At 38.3% G+C, this 19,163-nt stretch overlaps 1 protein-coding gene across 1 annotated transcript; it reads left to right on the forward strand.

Moving 5' to 3' along the window:
- The first annotated feature begins 53 nt into the window (after nt 1–53).
- LOC111341900 (ribosomal protein S6 kinase-related protein) lies at nt 54–18,971 on the forward strand. Its single transcript, XM_022948947.2, has 15 exons — nt 54–320; nt 3,721–3,756; nt 4,507–4,554; nt 4,746–4,814; nt 11,286–11,358; nt 11,648–11,755; nt 12,610–12,650; nt 13,355–13,382; nt 13,655–13,744; nt 13,882–13,970; nt 15,965–16,075; nt 16,155–16,256; nt 16,798–16,859; nt 16,954–16,996; nt 17,385–18,971. Exons 1-15 carry the CDS (start codon nt 54–56, stop codon nt 17,538–17,540), a joined length of 1,323 nt encoding a protein of 440 aa, XP_022804682.2. The 3' UTR covers nt 17,541–18,971.
- The last annotated feature ends 192 nt before the right edge of the window (nt 18,972–19,163 follow it).

Genomic DNA, 19,163 nt, shown 5'->3' on the forward strand with positions numbered 1-19,163 from the left:
ATTCCAGAGGAGTTTCAGAGGAAACAGCAGAGCTCTGATGATTTTGTGTGGTTATGGGGAATTTTCAAAGTAAGCGTTCATTACAGAAACGGGAAGCTAAAAATCGACGGTACAGTAAAGCAGTGGAAAAAACAGAACTTAGTCGGCCCGAAGCGTCTAGACCATCGCAACTACAGCGAAGTGGTCAAGGATCTTTGCGGAGGCGATACTCAGAATCTGGAAATTATTCCTACAAAACACCTTGGCCTGTTCCGTTGAGTGAAACTGTCTTCTTGCCTGAGTATGATTCTAAGCAGCTAGTCAAGATCAACGACTTTGAGGTTGGTGTACCTAACCAAAGCAATTAAAAACTGCCACGCTTAATCCTGCTGAAAAGAAACGAATTAATGCAAGCAAAAAAAAAATTCTGCATGTTGCGTGTCTGGATGAAAAATGGATAAGCTTGATAAATTACTTATCAAGCTGTGGTGGTTTGCTGGCTCTGCTGTAAAATGAAAAACACTTTGGATCTTGTCCAGATAATTTCCATCACCCATTGAAAATTCGTCCTACATTTTGCCACATAGAGTTTTTACGGGTAAACATAGCATGAGATTGGGGTTTTGCTAAAAGCAGGCCCACTGCCTGTGGCCCACTGCCTGTGGCCCACTGCCTGTGGCCCACTGCCTGTGGCCCACTGCCTGCGGCCCATGGTCCACAACCCGTGGCCCACAGCCCGGGACGGCCCAGCGGCCTGCAATGGCCTGCAACCTGGAGGCCCGGTAGCCTAGTCCTGATTCTCCACATTTTTTTTGTCCAGCAGTAAATCCAGGCCCATGCACAGATCTGCATCGGGTTTGGGTGTGCAAAATGGACGACAGTGAGTTTGAATTCGTTGACCATTTAATCATTTGAATCCGTGTTTCTGTTTTTTGCATGTTGTTCAGATAAAAACGTTTTGATTCTCTGTTCATTAATCTCTTTACAGAAACCGATAGCACAATTATAGAGGACTTTCATTATTGATATTGAACGATGAAAGTTATTTTCAAACCATACGTTGAAAGTGAAAAATTTTCACTTGACATTTAATGCCATGAGTGATGTGATATGTGAACTTCAAATCTTTTCTATACAGAGACATGGCGATCTCTTTGCAGGAACTCCACCCCAAAAGGAAAGCATGTTCTCAAACATTGCTTTCTGGCAATGTAAGTACCGTATTTATTCGAGTAGAGTAAGCGCCCTGGGCGCTTATTAAATTTTTGGTCCTCAAGGGCAGTGGACCCTTATTCGAGACTGGGCACTTCTTAAATTTGCACCATTTTCAGCAAGTAGCGGAGTTTTACCTGTTCATTGAAAGTTTTTGTAAATTACTAAAGAAATTCGGTGTTCGGGTAAGTCTCTTAGTGGTACTTACTCGATTTGAATCTCATTATCACCAAGGTGAACAAGTGAACTCTGCTTCTCAGTCAGGCAAGTGATCGATTTGCCAATGTTACGCTGTCGGACATCTAGGAGGCAGCTCCTTATATGAGGTTGGGCGAAGAAATACGGTACATTATTTCGGGTGTAAAAAGGAGTACTTTTCGATCTCGGCGAAAAGTTAAAAAAATCAAAGCCCACCATCACGAAATTCAAATTTGTTGTTTGTGTTGTGCTTCAATTTTACCCTTAATTGGTTCATATTTTCTTTTCCTCTGTTGTTATGATATTTTCACTTTCAAAGTTTGGTTTAAAAATAACTTAAATTGTTCGATAATGAAAGTCCTCTATTGTTCTATTGGTTTCTGTTAAGAGACTAATGAACAGAGAATCAAAACGTTCTTATCTGAATGACATGTAACAAATAGAAGCAAGGATTCAAATGATTAAATGGTCAATGATCAAACTCACTGCTGTCCATTTTGCACGCCCAAACCCGATGCAGATCTGTACGTGGGCCTGGATTTACTGCTGGACAAAAAAACTGGAAAATCAGGACTGGGCCTACGGGTCGCAAGCTGTTGCAGGCCGCTGGGCCATGGGCCGCTATGCCGTAGGCCTGCTTTTAGGGTTGATTCCGTTGAGCACAGTTTGCGTTCTTCAGTTTTTGGAAGTGGGATCCACATACATACCAACTCTCCCGGATTATGCGGGAGTCTCCCGAATACAGGATGTGTATCCCAGTCCTTCATTTTCTTTACCAAATCTCCCGCATAAAAGCGATGAATCGGCTTTCAAAGGCTTTGCTCCTCTGTAGTGTAACATCGTATCCCCAGATTTACCCCCAAATCAATAGGATTTTGGATTTTCAAACTTGTCTCGTCGTTTCTCAAAGCATTTTTTGTGCAACCACATCTTGATAGGAACCAAACAAATGTGTTCTTCATTTTTGGGAATGGAGATCGATTTGATTTACTTGATCTGTTCTAATTGGAGAAGTTGATGGTGGTGGAATAAGAGGAAATTTCCAGATTTTAGATCTCCACACTAGTTTGGTATCTCTGAGAGCTTTTTGGTTTTTTGTATTTCGAATAATTTTTGTATCAATGGAAGCTTTCAAAAGTATGCAAATTATGTAATTTTTAACCTCAAGAAAGTCAGAGCATTCTAATTTCCTGCAAGGAAGAGGAGTTCATGATTTTCAGAGAACCATGCACTGACATGAAATATTTTCATGTAAATTAAGAGATAATTAAGAAATAATTATCAATGTAAATTATGTAATTTTTAACCTCGAGAATTGAAGGTCAGAGCATTCTAATTTCCTGCAAGGAAGAGGAGTTCATGATTTTCAGAGAACCACCAACATGAAATATTTTATGTAAATTAAAAAATGTTTTCATCTCCCTGCTTCAAAGCAGCAAAGAATTTCCTCCTTCAGTAATAAGAATGCGTTTGCCATAATTGAGATACTGTTAGTGCCATGGTTCATTTCCTCGGTTGAAAAGACATACACTTAAATTATTGCAGTGATGTTGTCATAGAAAGAATTGAATAAATTTTCATAGCATATGTATTCCTTTTATATTTTGGAATCACCTGAAAACTAACAACAACATCTAATACTTGCAAGCAGAAATTTAAAATCATTTTCAAGTGAAAATTCTCTGAAAATTTTTTGGCTGCTAGCCAGAGGGTAGTTTTACAGGTACATGCTAATAATATCTTATTTTGTCATTTGCATTTTGCCTTTTCTTTTTGCTTTTTTTATGACAACATTATTGCCATTTGATGTACATGTGCCTATTTGACATAACAAACAAAGAGGCAGTGTGTTTGTGAAATAGTCAGTCGATGATGGTGAGATGTGGTTACCTTGGTGCTTCTCTTGATCTCAGTATATTTTATGGTGTGTCAATTTCCACACAGGAGATAATATTGAAAATCAAATACACTAGTGGTTTAAATCTAAAATAAACTACCTATTAAATCTAATATAAACTACAGGGCATGCCCTTTTGAAGATTTTTTATTACTCAATATATTGATAACAACTTTGAAGCCATTTCATACCATAAACACCATGCAAAAAAATGGAAATGAAGTGTGTATGTGTAGAAACTTTTTTTAAAGCTCCATTAGTGACCTGTGGAAACCTCTTGTAGATGATGAGTGTTTTTTTTTTTTGCAGCAGTGATAAGATGTGCTCCTTACTGATTCTTAACTTATGGTTATTTTCAAATATATTACAAAATTTGTGTTTTTTGATACTGTATGTGGACTCCTAGATATTTGTTACTTCTTTTTTTCTATAAGATCCTGGCAAGGGTTGGTAAAGGTGCATTTGGGCATGTAAGTATTTATATGTAGTGTTTAGCTAAATGCCCATTTCTTGTTTTAAAATGCCTTACTGATATGTACAAGTTTATATATGGCTTAGCTCTGACCTGCAACTTTCAGAGTGCATAGCATGGTGAAACTGAAGAAATGAAGATTAATCGAGCTTGTATCTTACATGCTGTTATCATCTTTGACTTTTATGGATGAATGTTAACTCTTTATCTGAACACTAAAACAAAATAGTGAGAGTACAACCTGCAGTGTCTATACCCTGCATGAAGGGTATGTCACCATCTTGTGCAACCTACAACCCTTCAATATCCACTATACTATATATGTCACCTACCAACCAAAGTCAAAGACAAGGACAAACTGAAAAACAGACAGGGATTAGTTTATGAGATAAATAGCTCCAACAGAGACTCAACAGTGAACCAGGCTTTCTTTGTCCCATGCTTGTGACAAGGCAAGATAACATCTTTCCCTGATTCATCTCTAAGATCAAAATTTGTTATCTTCCTAATCCTTTAAGTGTACAATATGACACTGCAGACATTGGTGATCCTAGTGATATACAGGAGGCATTCAGTTTCACAAGTGAACCTCCTAATGAACATGGCAAATGTGAGGCTCAGTGGTAGATTCCAAGGGTCTGAGGTTTGATTCCTCTCGCACTTGTGAGAAGACAAAAAACTATTTTGTCTCCAACCTCAAAAGTTACCATCTTTCATATTATTGAGTTGTTATTGCTGTTTCCTCCAGGTGCTTCAAGTGCAAAACAAACAATCTAAAAAATTGCTCGCCATAAAGGTAATTGTTTGAGCAGTTCTTATGTCACGGCAGAAAACTAATGTTCTTCCTAACAGAAGTTTAAGGGAAGACGAGAGGATGCCAAGGGGTCAAATGTCTGGGTGTGCTTTGTAACTTTTGATGTGCCCTATTTAAAGCTGTATAAGCATGGTTATTTGAAGCACTTTGCTTCTTTGTTCATTTTTTGCTAGACTCTAAACAAAGCGGAAATCATCAAGGGAAATGCTGTTCAGCAGTGCAAAGATGAAGTAAATATTCAGGTAATTCAAAGTTTATTTCCTGTTGTGGAGGTCATATACATGTAGTTATGAATATGCTATTGCACTGGAAAATTGGAACTGACAGCATACATACATACATATAGTTTTATTTAGTAATGCAAAAAAAAAAGTCAGTTGTGGCAACTTTTACAGCTGATGTGGACCTACCTAGGAAATACTAGAATCTACTATAATTTTAAAACTTACAGAGCATAACAATACTACAGTATTTACAATAAAATGAAGAAACCTGTTGACATTAAAAAAAAATAACCAACTAATTTTAGATAGATTCAAAAATTTAAGAGGTGTTAATATTTACATTTAATGATACAAAAAGTTAATTAATGTCCTTATTAAGAATTGTTGCGTTCCCTTTGTCAAAAGTGATTTTGCTGAGGTAAGTTTTGTTATGGTTCAGTGCTGCTTTCAAAGCATCTAGCTTTTCCAAGTTCCTTGTCACTCTGGCCAGTGTTCTCCTTACCACAGTCCCTCTATATGAGAAGCTATTTCTTCCAAGCTCTGTTTTCTTCTGTTTCGCCTCAAGTAATACACCTCTGCGCTTTGATTCAGTAAAATTGAAGAATGGCAATAACGTATGGTTTATATAAGCCATGAGCCCTTCTTAACTTTAAAAACTTCAATAGCAAGCCTATGTTTATATAAGTATCCTAGATCTTGCCACATTTGTATATCCTCCCACTTCACAGGCAACAGTGGGCCCACAAACTGATCACATTACATAATCATTACTTCAGACTTCCCAGTCAACTTATTTAGTCTGTAAAAAGTGCAGATCCCTTTAAAGAGACAATTCAGTTTAATTATGACATCATCAGGATTATCTCCAATTACAAAGGCAGTGGTGTTGTCTGCATGCATATGTATGTTGCTCACCTTTTATGTAACACAGAGATAATATTATTATCTCATAGATTGAGAACAACCTAGGTCCAAGTAATGAACCTTGTGGGATGCCATATTTAAGGTGTGATTTCACTCCATTTAGTTCAACAAATGGGTGTCAATAAGATAGATAGCTATTCAGCCATTGGAAAAGATTGCCACTTATTCCACTGTTCTGCAATTTATGAGACTAGATTACTGGAAAGACCAAGTCAAAAGCTTTATGAAAGTGAAGTGAAGTGAAAACCTTCATTTAACTTCGAATTCCAGATAGCAAACAACTATGCTAATATCTTCGAAGATAAGAAATAAAATTTAAATAGACCAAACAATTATGTGTAGAAATAAGATATTAGAATTTTTAAGCTAGATTACAGAAAGAACAACAATCACGATTAAATTCAATTCGATTTACAGCTAGTTTAAATGCCTTCGTCGTAGGAGCAGTTCTAAGTGAGTTTGGTAACGAGTTCCAGAGTTTACAGGCTGAATAACAGAAAGAATGTAAGCCATAGTTTGTAGTATTAACCCTGGGGACATTAAAAAGACATTGGCCATGTAGGTTGTAAGAAATATCTGTTTCATTGAGTAGATTCTTAATATTTACAGGGGTGTTACCATTAAGGGCTCGATAAGTAAGAGTCAACATATCATGTATTTTGCGGTCTTGTAAACAGGGCTGATTAATGTAATCCAATAATCTATCATAAGTGTTGTGAAAGTCATTGAAGACAAAACGGTGACACCTCTCATTAATTTTCTCCAGTTTATCAGAATTCTTTTTGTCACAATGATTCCAGATGATAGAACAATAATTAAGATGTGATAATAGTAATGCTTGATAGAGACATTTCTTAGCACCAGTTGGTATTAGATGTTATGTCGTTTAAGCACTTGGAGTTGAATACTGACTTCACAAACTAATTCCGATACATGCTCATGAAAATTAAGTGCATTGTCAATCATTACACCCAGGAGTTTCATGGAGGAACATAACTGCAGGTTCCTGCTATTAAGTTGTAATGGAAGATCTTCACTATTGGATCCAACCCACATCGAGAGAGATTTGTTGACACTAAGACTCATGCCATTAGACTGAAACCACTCAGAGGCAGATTGAAGATCAGCCTGCTTTGAATGTTGAATTGTGACAGGATCTTGGCTGCGAGTAAAATGTGTATCATGTGTATCAAAATGTGTGTCAAAATGTAAATGTGTATCAAAATGTGTAAATTGTGTATCATCAGCATAAGTGTTGATTTCAGAACTGCGTGAGATGTACATAAGGTCGTTTATAAAAATGTTAAATAGTAGTGGCCCAAGTACAGACCCTTGTGGAACACCTTTATTAATCCTTGTCCAGTCGGAAAACGTATCCCCAATTTTGATTCTCTGAAATCGTTTGGTGAGATAGCTTCTCAACAGTAGTAAGCTATCATTAGATAAACCATAAGACTTAAGCTTGGCTAATAGAAGTTCATGTGGAAGACAGTCAAAAGCCTTTGTCAAGTCAATACCCACAATGGCAGCGATGAACTTGTTGTCACAAGCAATTCTCAATTCTTCCAAAATATGCAACAGGGCAGTCTGACAACTGTAATTCTGATGATAAGCACACAGATATGGCGATAATTTATCCTCAAAAAATTTATAGAGTTGTTGTGATAGAATACGCTCCATAATGTTGTTAAAGGTGTCAAGAACAGTTATGGGTCTGTAATTTTTCTTGAAAGTCAATGAATATAGAACCAATAACTTTTCCTTGATCAGTGTGATGATTTCAGGTTTCGGTAAGGTACAGTGGGAGTGACTCTGATGATATACCTTTCCTGTAGCCCCACTGGTTGTCATGCAGTACCTCATTCAGGTGCGGATCAATGGTATCACAGAGGTCTGATTCTGCTACTTTACTGGGTATACTCAACATAATCAAGGGCCTATAATTCCCACAGTCTGCGCTGTTTCCACTTTTGTCTAAGTACTTTAACTTTACCAGTCTTCCACTGACTTGGATATTTGCTTGCTCGTAGCTCATTTTGCTTAAGTTTGAGATGCCATAAGCAATTTCCTTAGAAACAATTTTCATTTCTTTTGATGTTATGCCATCGGGTGACCCTAAAAGCCGGAATGATGGAATGACGGAATATGACCCCAAATCCTAAAACCCGGAATGACGGAATATGATCCCAAATCCTAAAACCCGGAACGGCCGGATGTCAGAACATGTTGACAAATACGATAACGCATGTGACTAAAACTAAGTGTTGATATTTTTTCCTTTACTGAGTATTATGAATAATTATGAACCATTACACATGAAAGGTAGCTGTGTTGTAAACCTGTTCATTTATCTTTTGCTCTGCTAAATTTGTGATGAGTTTTAGTCGCGGCATAGGAAGCCACAGTCAGCTTGTGAAAACTAACTTGACCTACCACATTGCAATAAACAATTGGAACATACTTTTTCTGGTCACGTCTGCATGTATTTAATGAAACATATGCTTGTAAGCATGAGAAAATCATGGGAACCTTTCCATGCTTCTCAAAATATAACGACATTCAGCCACAGCTCCAAACTTAGAATAGCATAACAGCAAGCCCTAGTTGCAAGCTGAAGAGAGGTTGCATGGGGTCATCGCATGGGAATTTATTCGTGGCGTTAAAAAACAAAAGGAAGTTGGCAGAAGGAAGCCGTCCAGAAGAATTTCAATAATTTTTTTTTGACCTGGTGTCCAAAACACCACCATTCTCCTATGAAATGCATGGCTCACAGATCAGCGAAATAGACTTTGCGAACAAAAAGAGTCCATGTCACCAATTCGTTTAGTGGGTTTATTCTTTTCTTCAGCAAATTGAAAGTCTTCAACTCTCTGGCATTTTAAAAATTGGCCTTCCAGGGGAAATTTTTTCTTTTATCTTTTATGCCACGAGAAATTCCCACGTGATGACCCCATGCAACCTCTTTTCGGCTAGTGTTATTCGAGGTCTAAAATGTATTCGTGGACGAAAGAAAGCTCTTATTAAAGGGCTCGCAACTAGGGCTTACTATTACGCTAGTCTAAGTTTGGAGCTGAGGCTGAACGTTTTATTTTGAGAAGTGTGGAAAGGTTCCCATGATTTTCTCACACTTACAAGCATATGTTTCATTAAATACATGCAGACGTGACCACGAAAAGTATGTTCCAATTGTTTATTGCAATGTGGTAGGTCAAGTTAGTTTTCACAAACTGTGCGACTACCTATGCCACGACTAAAACTCATCGCAAATTTAGCAGAACGAAAGAAGGAAAAAAAATCAACACTTAGTTTTAGTCACGTGCATTATCGCCTTTGTCAACATGTCCTGACATCTGTTCCGGGTTTTAGGATTTGGGGTCATATTCCGTCATTCCATCATTCTGGCATTCCATCGTTCCTCCTTTTAAGGTTGCCCGTGCCATCACTCCCATGGGATTTCCAAATGTTAAGTTTTGCCAGTTTACTGCAAAAAAACCTCATGACCAAATGAGATATCAGAAATTGTTGGTGTTATTCTTGAGATGAGTGATAAACCATCCACAGTGGTGGTTGGAAAATTAGAAGCTAATTTCTCGCCACCCACTGTTGCAAAAAGGGAATTCATGGTGGCTGATTTTTCATGATCATTATAAACTAAGACATCCTTGTTGTCCCTGACTGGGCCAATTCTCTTGCTACCTTTTCCTGTTCTTGTTAGCTGGTTTATAATCTTCCAAAAGTCCCTCAATCCTTTACTGGTGGTGATTGGCATATTTTTTCCAGTACTCAGCCTCAGCACTTCTGAGAGCTTTGTTTTACTTATTCTTCAGTTCTTTGTACTTCAACTTATCCTCCGGGTTTCCTGTCCTTTGTGCTTTCAAAAGTTGTCAATACCTTTGGTTTATAAGTTTTCTTATGCTGCCATTCATCCAAGGTAGAAACTTGGAGCGGATCTTTACCTTTCTTTTGGGTAAAAACTCTAATTTGATGTCCTGATACAGTGCATTTGCCATCCAGTAATTGTCATTGATGTTGTCGAAAATACTACAGGCATGCCATGTAGATACCTTGATAGCAGTTTTTCCAGTCAATCACTATCCTGATTACCAGCAGAACTCTTGTTGTAGATAGTTTCAATACTGTGTATATCAATTTGCAATGCAAGTGTTAAATACCCCTGCCTTAGCAACTTTGGTTCTGTTGCTTATGATTGAGAGGTCAATCAGTGTCTTTGTATTTTCCGTAATCCTTGTAGGTTCTTTGATGACATTTATCAATGCAAACTTCCTCAGCATATTTGTGAGCTTTCTTCCTTGATCAGAGTCATTTACATTAGTGACCGCATCATGTCTCGTGTTACATAACATTTGAATTAAAGTCACTCATAATAAGAATGTTTTTCTTTTTCTTGCAAACACAGTCAAGTTGCCTTTCCAGCATACTGAAGAAGTTTGTGTCTTTCAGAGGTGTGTACATAATTGACAATGCCAGGTTTTGTGAACGGAATTTTAGCTCAGCCCAAATTACCTCAAGTGTATCTAGATTTGCAGGGAAACAGTTCTGAATCTCAACAATGTCTAAACTTTCGGCATAGTATAGCATACGGCCTCCTCCTCCATCCTCTACTGGTCTGTCCTTTCAAAAGAATTTATACCCCGGAATCATAATATCTTGATCCCGAATTTTGCTCGTCAGCTTGCTTTCTGTAATACCCAGCACATCAAACTTCCCCTTTTCTAATAACAACAAGCTGACATTTTTGTCCTCACAGAAGACTCAGGTTCTTAATTTCTCCTTCACTCTTTACAGATAAATTAGTCATCTTGCTGCAAAAGAAATTAAGTATTTATGAAATTCATTGTAAATGTTAATTATGGAAAACATTGTGAAACCTTGTTTGTTGGTGGAAGTAGTTCTGATTTTCAGTAAAATTATTCAGCCAGTAGGTATCCCATTTTAGATAGCAGTATTTTTGCATTATTTCTCTTGTTAACCACATCATTTTGCTTATCAGTTCAGATAATGTTTATTCCCAAGTTATCTCATTCAGTTCTTTGAAATCTTTAAATCAGTTGGGTTTTGAGCAATTGTACCTTTTGGAGAGTAAACTGTTATAAATAGCAAAGTATTTACTTCTAAGATTGGATAACAACACAACTTTTAATTAATGATGACAGATTTGCTAATCACTTTAAACTAATCTTGCCTTGCGCAGTAAAATCCTTGGAATCTGAATGAGCAATTTTTTTTTCAGATGTGGTAGCTTTGGTGTGCAGTGAAAGGCATTGAAATTAATCAAGTAAACTTTTATACACCTCACTTAAACCACTCGCTACTCTCCAATTTCTTGACCAAAAGGCTTGTGGAAAGTATCAGTCAATAGCAGAGATATGCATATTTTTTAGTGAAAATACCTTGATTGACTGATATTAGAAAGACAGAAGGAAATGCAAGATGAATTGTTTTTGCTAGAAACTGGTACCTGTTAGAAACTGGGAAACATACTGTCATAGCTCATTAATTTTTTTAAGCATTATATTTATTAAGCTATCTTATCTTACCTTTCAGGTACAACTTGGTGAGTTTCCTTTTCTCGTGAAAACTTGGTATACATGGCAAACAAAACACAATCTTTTCATTGGTATGTGTTTCCTACTTTTTTTCTTTTACAGCAAGAAGCAGTTAGCTAGTGTACATGTCTGTTGGCATTTTTTTTAAGTTTTCAAACCCAATAAATTGGGATAAAGGAAAGCATTAATTGAACTGGCATGCAACTTTAAAATCAAAGAAAAACTTGAACCACAGTATTTTGCATTTCCCTTTACAAACAGACATTAATAAACAATGTACAGTGTAGCTTGTTAACAAATGTTATGCATGGTAACAAATGTTATGCATGATAACTATTAAGTGAACTTTAATCAATTTAGTTTCAGATTTTGTTGATGGCAGTGATCTGTACACGTTGTGGCGTCAAGAAAAGAGGTTGAATGAGACAACTGTCAAGTTGTATTCTGCTGAACTAGCCATTACATTAGGTAAGAGCTCAAAGCTGAGAGTTCTTTAAAATGTCACTTTGCCAATAGCCTCAACTAAACAGATGTGCACCCAGTCTTGTATTTAAGATCTGTCGCCCCTCAATACTTAACCATGGCAAGAAGCATTTGTTAAATTGAGCATACCCTAGGTAGAAGCTATCTTGCAGTTGTTTCTAGTAGCATGACTCTACCTATATTCCCCACCCACTGTTTTGGTAGTCACGTAGATACATGATGCATGTGCGTGATTCGAAATTTGTGGCGCAACCAGGTTCGGCAGCCGTAAACTCTTGAATAAAGCAATACCGCGCCAGCAAAAGCTAACGCGACAACTGACTAATTGAAATCGATCGGAATCGACTAGGAATGAAAAGTATCCTACGAAAACAACGTGCATACTGGCGTAAATAAATACATGTAGCTACCGGCGTTACGTCATTCTTACGTAACCTCACGTAAAAACGCGAACACAGAATATCACAATAGTAGTAAAGTAGAAGACAAACAACATAATATGATATTATTTCACATTTGCTTGACAATAAGTAAAAATGCCAATTCTAGTTGCTACATGGCTAAAATCTGACGTAACCCTTAATAATTATTTATTTCTGGCATGCTCTTTTGTACTACTGAAGAATAGAGAGATGGTGCTGGCAAAGTACAGTTGTAGTTTGGTAATTTGGTTATATCAACTAAGTTGAAATTGTAAATTGGCCACCATAACGAGTTTAAAAGCTGACGTTTCGAGCGTTAGCTCTTCAGCAGAGCGAATCATTCGGTTTCTTAGAAACTTTCACCCTTTATACAGTTGTGTTGTCGTTTGTACAGTTCTAGTGTTTCATGTGTTGCAGATTATCTGCACAAATCAGGGATCATCTACAGGGATTTAAAGGTAACTTACGGCCGCAGTGGGGAATATTGGACTGAGGGCAGGAGCCCATTACTGGGCCCCTGTCGAGGGCCAATATTCCCGGTACGGCTCGAGCAAGCGATATTAGTAAGTAGTTTGTTTCATGGCTTTCGAACCAGTCTTGTTTGTTCCGCCTACTGCCTCCTATAGGAGGCGAAGCCACATGTGTGGTCGACGTGTGCGAGTGAGTGTGTTCTTACCATTAAACTATTGGTTATTGAATGTTAATTGGACAATATTCTCGAATCATCTTTCTCTTTTAAAACAAGGTATTCTTAAATAAGTGGGATGCGGCAGGTTTTTGTTTTGCATGTGAGACATATATTTGTAACACTTCCCTCTAGCGTTATTAAACAACCTCCAGTTCTTTTTAATGCCATAAAAATTGTGCTTTACCAGCAACCACATGCAGTCTTTGACTATATATTTTTTTCAATTTGCCGGCTTTCGCGACCCAAAATACACAGCTTACAACCGTTTCCGTGGAAACGGTCTGTAGGGCAATATCCGAACCGAGTAAAACCAGTCAGAACGCTCGCATTGACCTCAGGACCACCTTGCCATTTTAAGAAAAAATTATTTCTCGGCTTGCAAATCTGCACTCCATGTTAATCAAGTCAGGGAACATTGCCTTTACTTTTTTACTTATACGCGTGTAATTTTTTTTTTTTTGATTGAAAATGTAGCTTGAGAATATCCTCATAGACAATGAAGGTAGGGAATTTGGTCACTCTTTTCTCTATATATGTTATCTCAGGGAAACACTACTTTTTATGGTTGTATTTACCATGCATACAAACCTTCGTGAAGACTTCTGTTTCCGATACTTCACTCATTATGCGAGCAAATACGTGTCGTCATCGTCTCTCAATTCGCCCCATAGTTGATTCCATAACAGTTATACCACTTTCTCCACGAATCTTTAGCTGCTGTGCGAGTTCAGGATGAGTGGAGGTTTAATCCTGTTGCTTTTCCTGTTAATATAGGTCACATCAAACTCATCGACTTTGGTCTGTCAAAATTAGTGAAACTTGGAGAGCGCGCTGCGACTATTTGTGGGACCCTGCAATACATGGGTGAGATGGTCAAAGGCTTCCCCTCAAATCAAAAGAAATCTAAATATTAAAAGTTGGTCACGAATTACAACAATAAGAAACACTTAGGTGAAACACAAGTGATCTAACTGCAGCGTTGATTTTTGCGTATTCCGCAGCCCCTGAAATCTTGAACGGTGATGAATACTGCCATGTTGTAGACTGGTGGAGTTTAGGCGTGGTCATGTACATTCTTCTCGCCGGGAAGGTGTGTAAGTACATGCTTTGTTAACACAGAGTTGTCAGTGTTGTAGGTACTACGAATTTTACCCCGTTTTTATTGTTACGCGATAGATACCTGAACCTGATACCTTGGTATCCAAGGCAGTGCGTCTTATGATGAAAGCAGTTACCGTATTTTCTCGAATAAACACCCTAACAGCCTATGGTGTTTGGTCAAGAGGGTGCCACTTTTCCCCTCGTTCAGTCGTAACAAACAACCGCTGGGTCTTCTTTATCGGCAACAATACAGCTATTACAAGGGGCATGCGAATCGTATGTTACTTAACCCGGATTAGTAAGAAACTATAGAGCTTAAAATATGAGATATTTTGAGGTCACGGCCAATAAAGCCAACGTAGGGCACATCCATACGAAGCCCTCATTCCATCTTCACGTCATAGTTAGATCTGGAATGGGGCAACCACTTTGCAATAAGGCGTTCTTAAAGTCTTTTTATTTTCAAATTTACGATTTTGGACCAAAAAAAAACAACTCATGCCAATGGTCTGTCAAGATTGAGAGAACTCTAAAGAAACATTGGAGAGCAGTGCGCAATACGCCAGGCCTTTACTGTTAAAAGAAAGCATTCTCCAGGCGTTAATTCGACGAGGTATGCGTTTAATAGGGCTCTGGCGATTAGTCGAGAAAATACTGTTCATAAACTTGAAGCGATCACTGAACAGAAAAGTTCTAGTGACCTGTGTGGTGCTTATACACTTATGGAGGAGTGTTTAGTTTACAAGTAGTTTGCAAGTTCTTCTACTAGTTCTCCTTAAAATTATTTTTATTATACAGCTCGTAGAGCGTTTGGGCAGTAATAAGCGAATCCTGTGTTTTGATTGGCTACCCGAGCGGGCAAGATGGGCCCGTCTTGCCCGCTCGGAATCGCCTTGATCCCGCGCAGGCAAAAATGTGTGCAGAGTGGACTTACAAAGTTCGTAATCTTGGACTGACGGCGATGGAGTCACATAAAAGCGAACAAACAAAACATTAAAAGGCGCTAAAAAAAACTTCTTTTATATGGAAAAATTTTTTTTTGCTATTTTATAATTCAATCATTGACCAGGCCTGTTCGGTAAAGATGGCTAGTTATTAGCATCGTTCTTTACTCATATTTTTTTTTTCGTTTGCGTTTTTATGGACCTCGACTTCGTCTCGTTCCACAAAAACGTAAAAAAAAAAAAAAGAAAAAGAACTCGGTCAATATCCAGCCATATTGACCTTACGCACGGTCAATAACGCATCTATATTGCTTTTAAAATTATGTCGGGGTAAGTACTCCAACACACGCATTTTGACGGTGGCGTGCAGGGGATCAGGATCACCTATCAGTTAAGGTGGCTAAAGTTCCATGTGTAATTTTTTGGGATCAAAAAAAGATCAGGTTATCTGTTATGGCCTTAGGTGCCAGTTCCGGTGCCGCAGTAGATCGGGCAGAAAATTGAATTCAAGTATTGAGGATTTGCAGCCTAAGATGTTAACGATATCTCCTTCCTTAATAAGCACGCTAACATATGGAGTAAAAATATTGGAAAACAGGTTCTCATGAACCGTTTTCGTCCCGTGGTTGCTTGTCAAGGACTCGTTGGAGCCTTAAAACGCATCGCCGGAGTGGGAATTTTTTTTTTTTATTTCTTCCCACTGACAATTGCCAAGCCCGAAATTTATGGAAGCTTCAATTCTCTAATGTGATGGTACCTTTAGCTTATGTTTGCAGAACTATTCTCTGCCAGGTAACCCTGAATACCCATACAAAACCTGCATGTCGAAATAGGTCTGTACTTTTTTTGTAAGGCCTTATTTTCACTACTACTTAAGTAGTGTTCATTACTGCGAGTTTTCATATTTTCAAATTCCTTAGTTGTAACGATGTCGAAAAGATGTTAGCCAAAACGATTGCCAACGACAGTGAAGTCATCTCAGTAAATCAGTAGTTACTTTGTAAAGAATTTACATCTTCCCGTCGATATTATCCCACAGTATCCATACCCAGTCACACAAGAGCATGCCACCCAACTCAAAGTGGTCAGCGGTGTCGAGGTTGAATTTCCACCAGACCTTTCATCTAATGCAGTCAGCGTTCTTCAGGGGGTATGGACTTTTTTCGTTACATCTCCAGTTTGAGAAGAAGTGTTTTCAACGGATGAATTCTTTACGTAATCTTTTATAGCTCTTGCAAAAGAACCCCGCTTATAGGATGTCTGGTGTTGAATCGTTGAAGACACACGCGTATTTTAGTGATCTGTCTTTCAAAGAAGTACTGGAAAAAAAGGTGAGTTTATAGACTGGTTTCAACTCCTCGCGGTAATGAGGGAGTACATTAGCACATATAGAAGAAACTCTTGACATTGAACATTAAAGATTGTTTCTAAAGGATCTCACACCCTACATAATGGCACATCAAGCCGGTAAAAGCCCTGGGGTCACTAAAGGAAATGTGACGGCCCAGTATTTCTTACGTGTGTCTCGGTGTAACGTTAAGCATACTTGGTTACCACTATAGTACCACTCGAATCAAACGCACTTCTTTTGAAAAAGTGTTCCTTCTATGACTTAAACAGAGTTGTTGAAAAATCGTTTGTGAAGCTTACTTTTAGGTGCCTCGGTTGTTTTTCTATATCTGTTTGTTTCTTTTGCTTATCTGCTCCCAGTTGCGTACACAACAGTTTGTACACTGTTCTTGTGACTTGTGTTCTTTGCATCAAACGCGAAAAAGGCCTTTTCTTCGTTACATATTCTCACATCATCCTCCCCTGTGTGTCGACATTTGTTACGCCGTTTACGAGTACATTCAATCTGCTTATTGCTTGTAGCGAGAACCCATTACCATGGAAACGCTCAAGACATTAAGGCGGAGAAGTATTGGATCTAGAACGTGAGTAGTCAGTGTTCGTGTTGTTGATGCTATGGTTAGTTGCAGTGTCAGACGTCTGTGAAGAAACCTAACATGTATTTGTTTTCTTTAAAAGGTTGTTCCCCAGAAGAGTTGAAAGGGATCGTCGAGAGAAGGAGGTGGGTCTTAAAGATGAATAATGCTGCAGGCAGCAACACCCATACTGCCGACGGGTCTGCATGCGATGACTGGTCGCACATCTGAAGTTTCATTCATATGAAGCGACTACCAGTATTACTCCCATTCCTTTGATTGGATGCTTGTTCCCCGTAGTAAAACACCCAGCAGTTTTTGTAGTTGATTTATCAATCATCAAGTGACCTCTGATTGCAGCGACATCTACTCTTGGACGGAGGCAGAGGCCTCATAACTGGTCACCGAGTAGAGTAGACTGCCAATCTACACACATACCAAGCAACAGTTACTCAGGCACTCCCCCTCCCCCCTGAGTTTTTCATGAAACTCGTTATTCTCAAAGAAATCTCTTTTCTTGTTTTACGCTTGTAGCCTCGCCCGTTGTCGTGGGCGAATCCAGGACAATTCATCGTTCAAGATAAAACCCATATGGACTGGCTTGTAGCTGACTTGAGAAGTTCACGCACAATAACGCTCAGCAGTAACGCACAGGAGGGCGCCAGAACTGAGTGCCTACTGGCTTCGTGAAAATGGTGAAGGTTAAGTTTGAAAAAGCTGAAAAGCCGTGGACCACATTCTGGCGACCGGGGCAGCAATAATATCTTCCCTAGGAGACCTTATGTGCGTGGGGTGAGGATGCTGGTCGGGGCCGCCCCATTATAGTGGCGCAAATAATGGCGTGAATTAAGCCGCTTTGTGACATGCAGGTCAGGACAGCCGTAGCTTAAAGTGATTTGAGCCCCATAAGATTTGAGTTGTGAACAATTTTCCCTTGCACATGTGATCTCTTTCACCCACCATTCCTCCCCGCACATTATTTATTCTTAACATATCGAGCTGATTCACGTTTCTGCATGCATTTCTGAGAAGAGTTCAATTAATATATACAGTGTATAAGAAAAATTCGAAATTTTTGTTATAATTGTTTTATGTTATTATAATGTATAACTTTGGCAAATGTTCCATACTAATGTACACATTAAGCGCTTACAAGAGAGATCCTAGACGTTCTTACATTACGTTATAAAGTTATGCTGTAACAGTAGACTGTCAAATTGTGAAACCTATTCCTTCGCGACGATTGTGATGTTCAACTGATGCAAATACTGTTGACTCTTGATGACTGGAACCTCCAGGGAAACTGCAAAAAAGTACAAGTTATCGGGCGTCTATAACAAACTAAAGAAAATAGTAGCTAAAGGATGTTAACTATCCCTCTGTTCTTATAGTGTAAATTCTGATCAAATTTAAATCACAACGTAGACTCGTGAAGTTAAAATGGACCATTTTGAAAAAAAAGGCCTAAATCAGTGTTGGCAAGATATATTACACTGAAATGAAGTGTACCCAAGGGGCAAAGCGTGACTGGACTGTTTTTGTTATTTGCAAAAAGGTAGATAGCAAAAAAACTCGACTGTCTCGAGATAATTCAATGGCTGGACTCGAGAACTGGGTGTTGTTTCCTGGTTAAAGTGATCTGGGGTTAAGTTATGTTGGAAATGTCGCGACGGGAAACGAAAATTGCTTTGAATTAGCGGAAGGGTTTAATTATCGATAGTAGACTGTACCTTTGACCTAATAGCAAATTAATAAAAAGTATAAAAAAAACTGTCGCATAAGTGGCACGCCAATGGTTGGTGATACTGTCAACCCTAAGGGCCTAATGAATACACTGCACGTGAAGAAAAAAAAAACTGCTAACTACTGGTCATCAAAGCCATGTTGAAAATGATACCAAATGTCATAGATAGTCTACCCGAGAATGCGAAGATAGTCATCATCATCATCATCATCATCATAGTTTATTTAATAAAGCAGGTTGAGGGATAGGCAAGACATTACGTCCTGATTTGGACCTGCATCAATTAAACTATCAATCAATAAATACCTAATTAGTGAATAGACCGAAAATGGTATGTAAATAATGACAATTAAAAGAAATAAATATTAATAACAATACGGAGTAAATGTTAAAAGTATTTAAAGTCAACAGATTTGTAGGAAATGCTGCAGGAAGCTTTAGCAAAACGGATAGATTTCAGAATTCTCTTATTTTCCCTGAGTTTTCTCTTGAAGGAAGTTAAGTTTGAACTGTTCTTCATGTCTTCGGGAAGGAGGTTCCAGGATAGTGGAGCTCTGTGCTTAAACGAA

This window comes from Stylophora pistillata, chromosome 13 (genome assembly GCF_964205215.1).
Source record: "Stylophora pistillata chromosome 13, jaStyPist1.2, whole genome shotgun sequence".
In the NCBI taxonomy this organism is placed as follows: Eukaryota; Metazoa; Cnidaria; class Anthozoa; order Scleractinia; family Pocilloporidae; genus Stylophora; species Stylophora pistillata.

Bases quoted from the DNA above. Each gene is read 5' to 3' on its own strand.
- LOC111341900 (XM_022948947.2), top strand. From the start codon at position 54: ATGGGGAATTTTCAAAGTAAGCGTTCATTACAGAAACGGGAAGCTAAA. The intron at 13,745-13,881 runs GTGAGATGGTCA...CGTATTCCGCAG, and splicing joins TGGGACCCTGCAATACATGG to CCCCTGAAATCTTGAACGGT. The intron at 16,076-16,154 runs GTATGGACTTTT...AATCTTTTATAG, and splicing joins CAGTCAGCGTTCTTCAGGGG to CTCTTGCAAAAGAACCCCGC.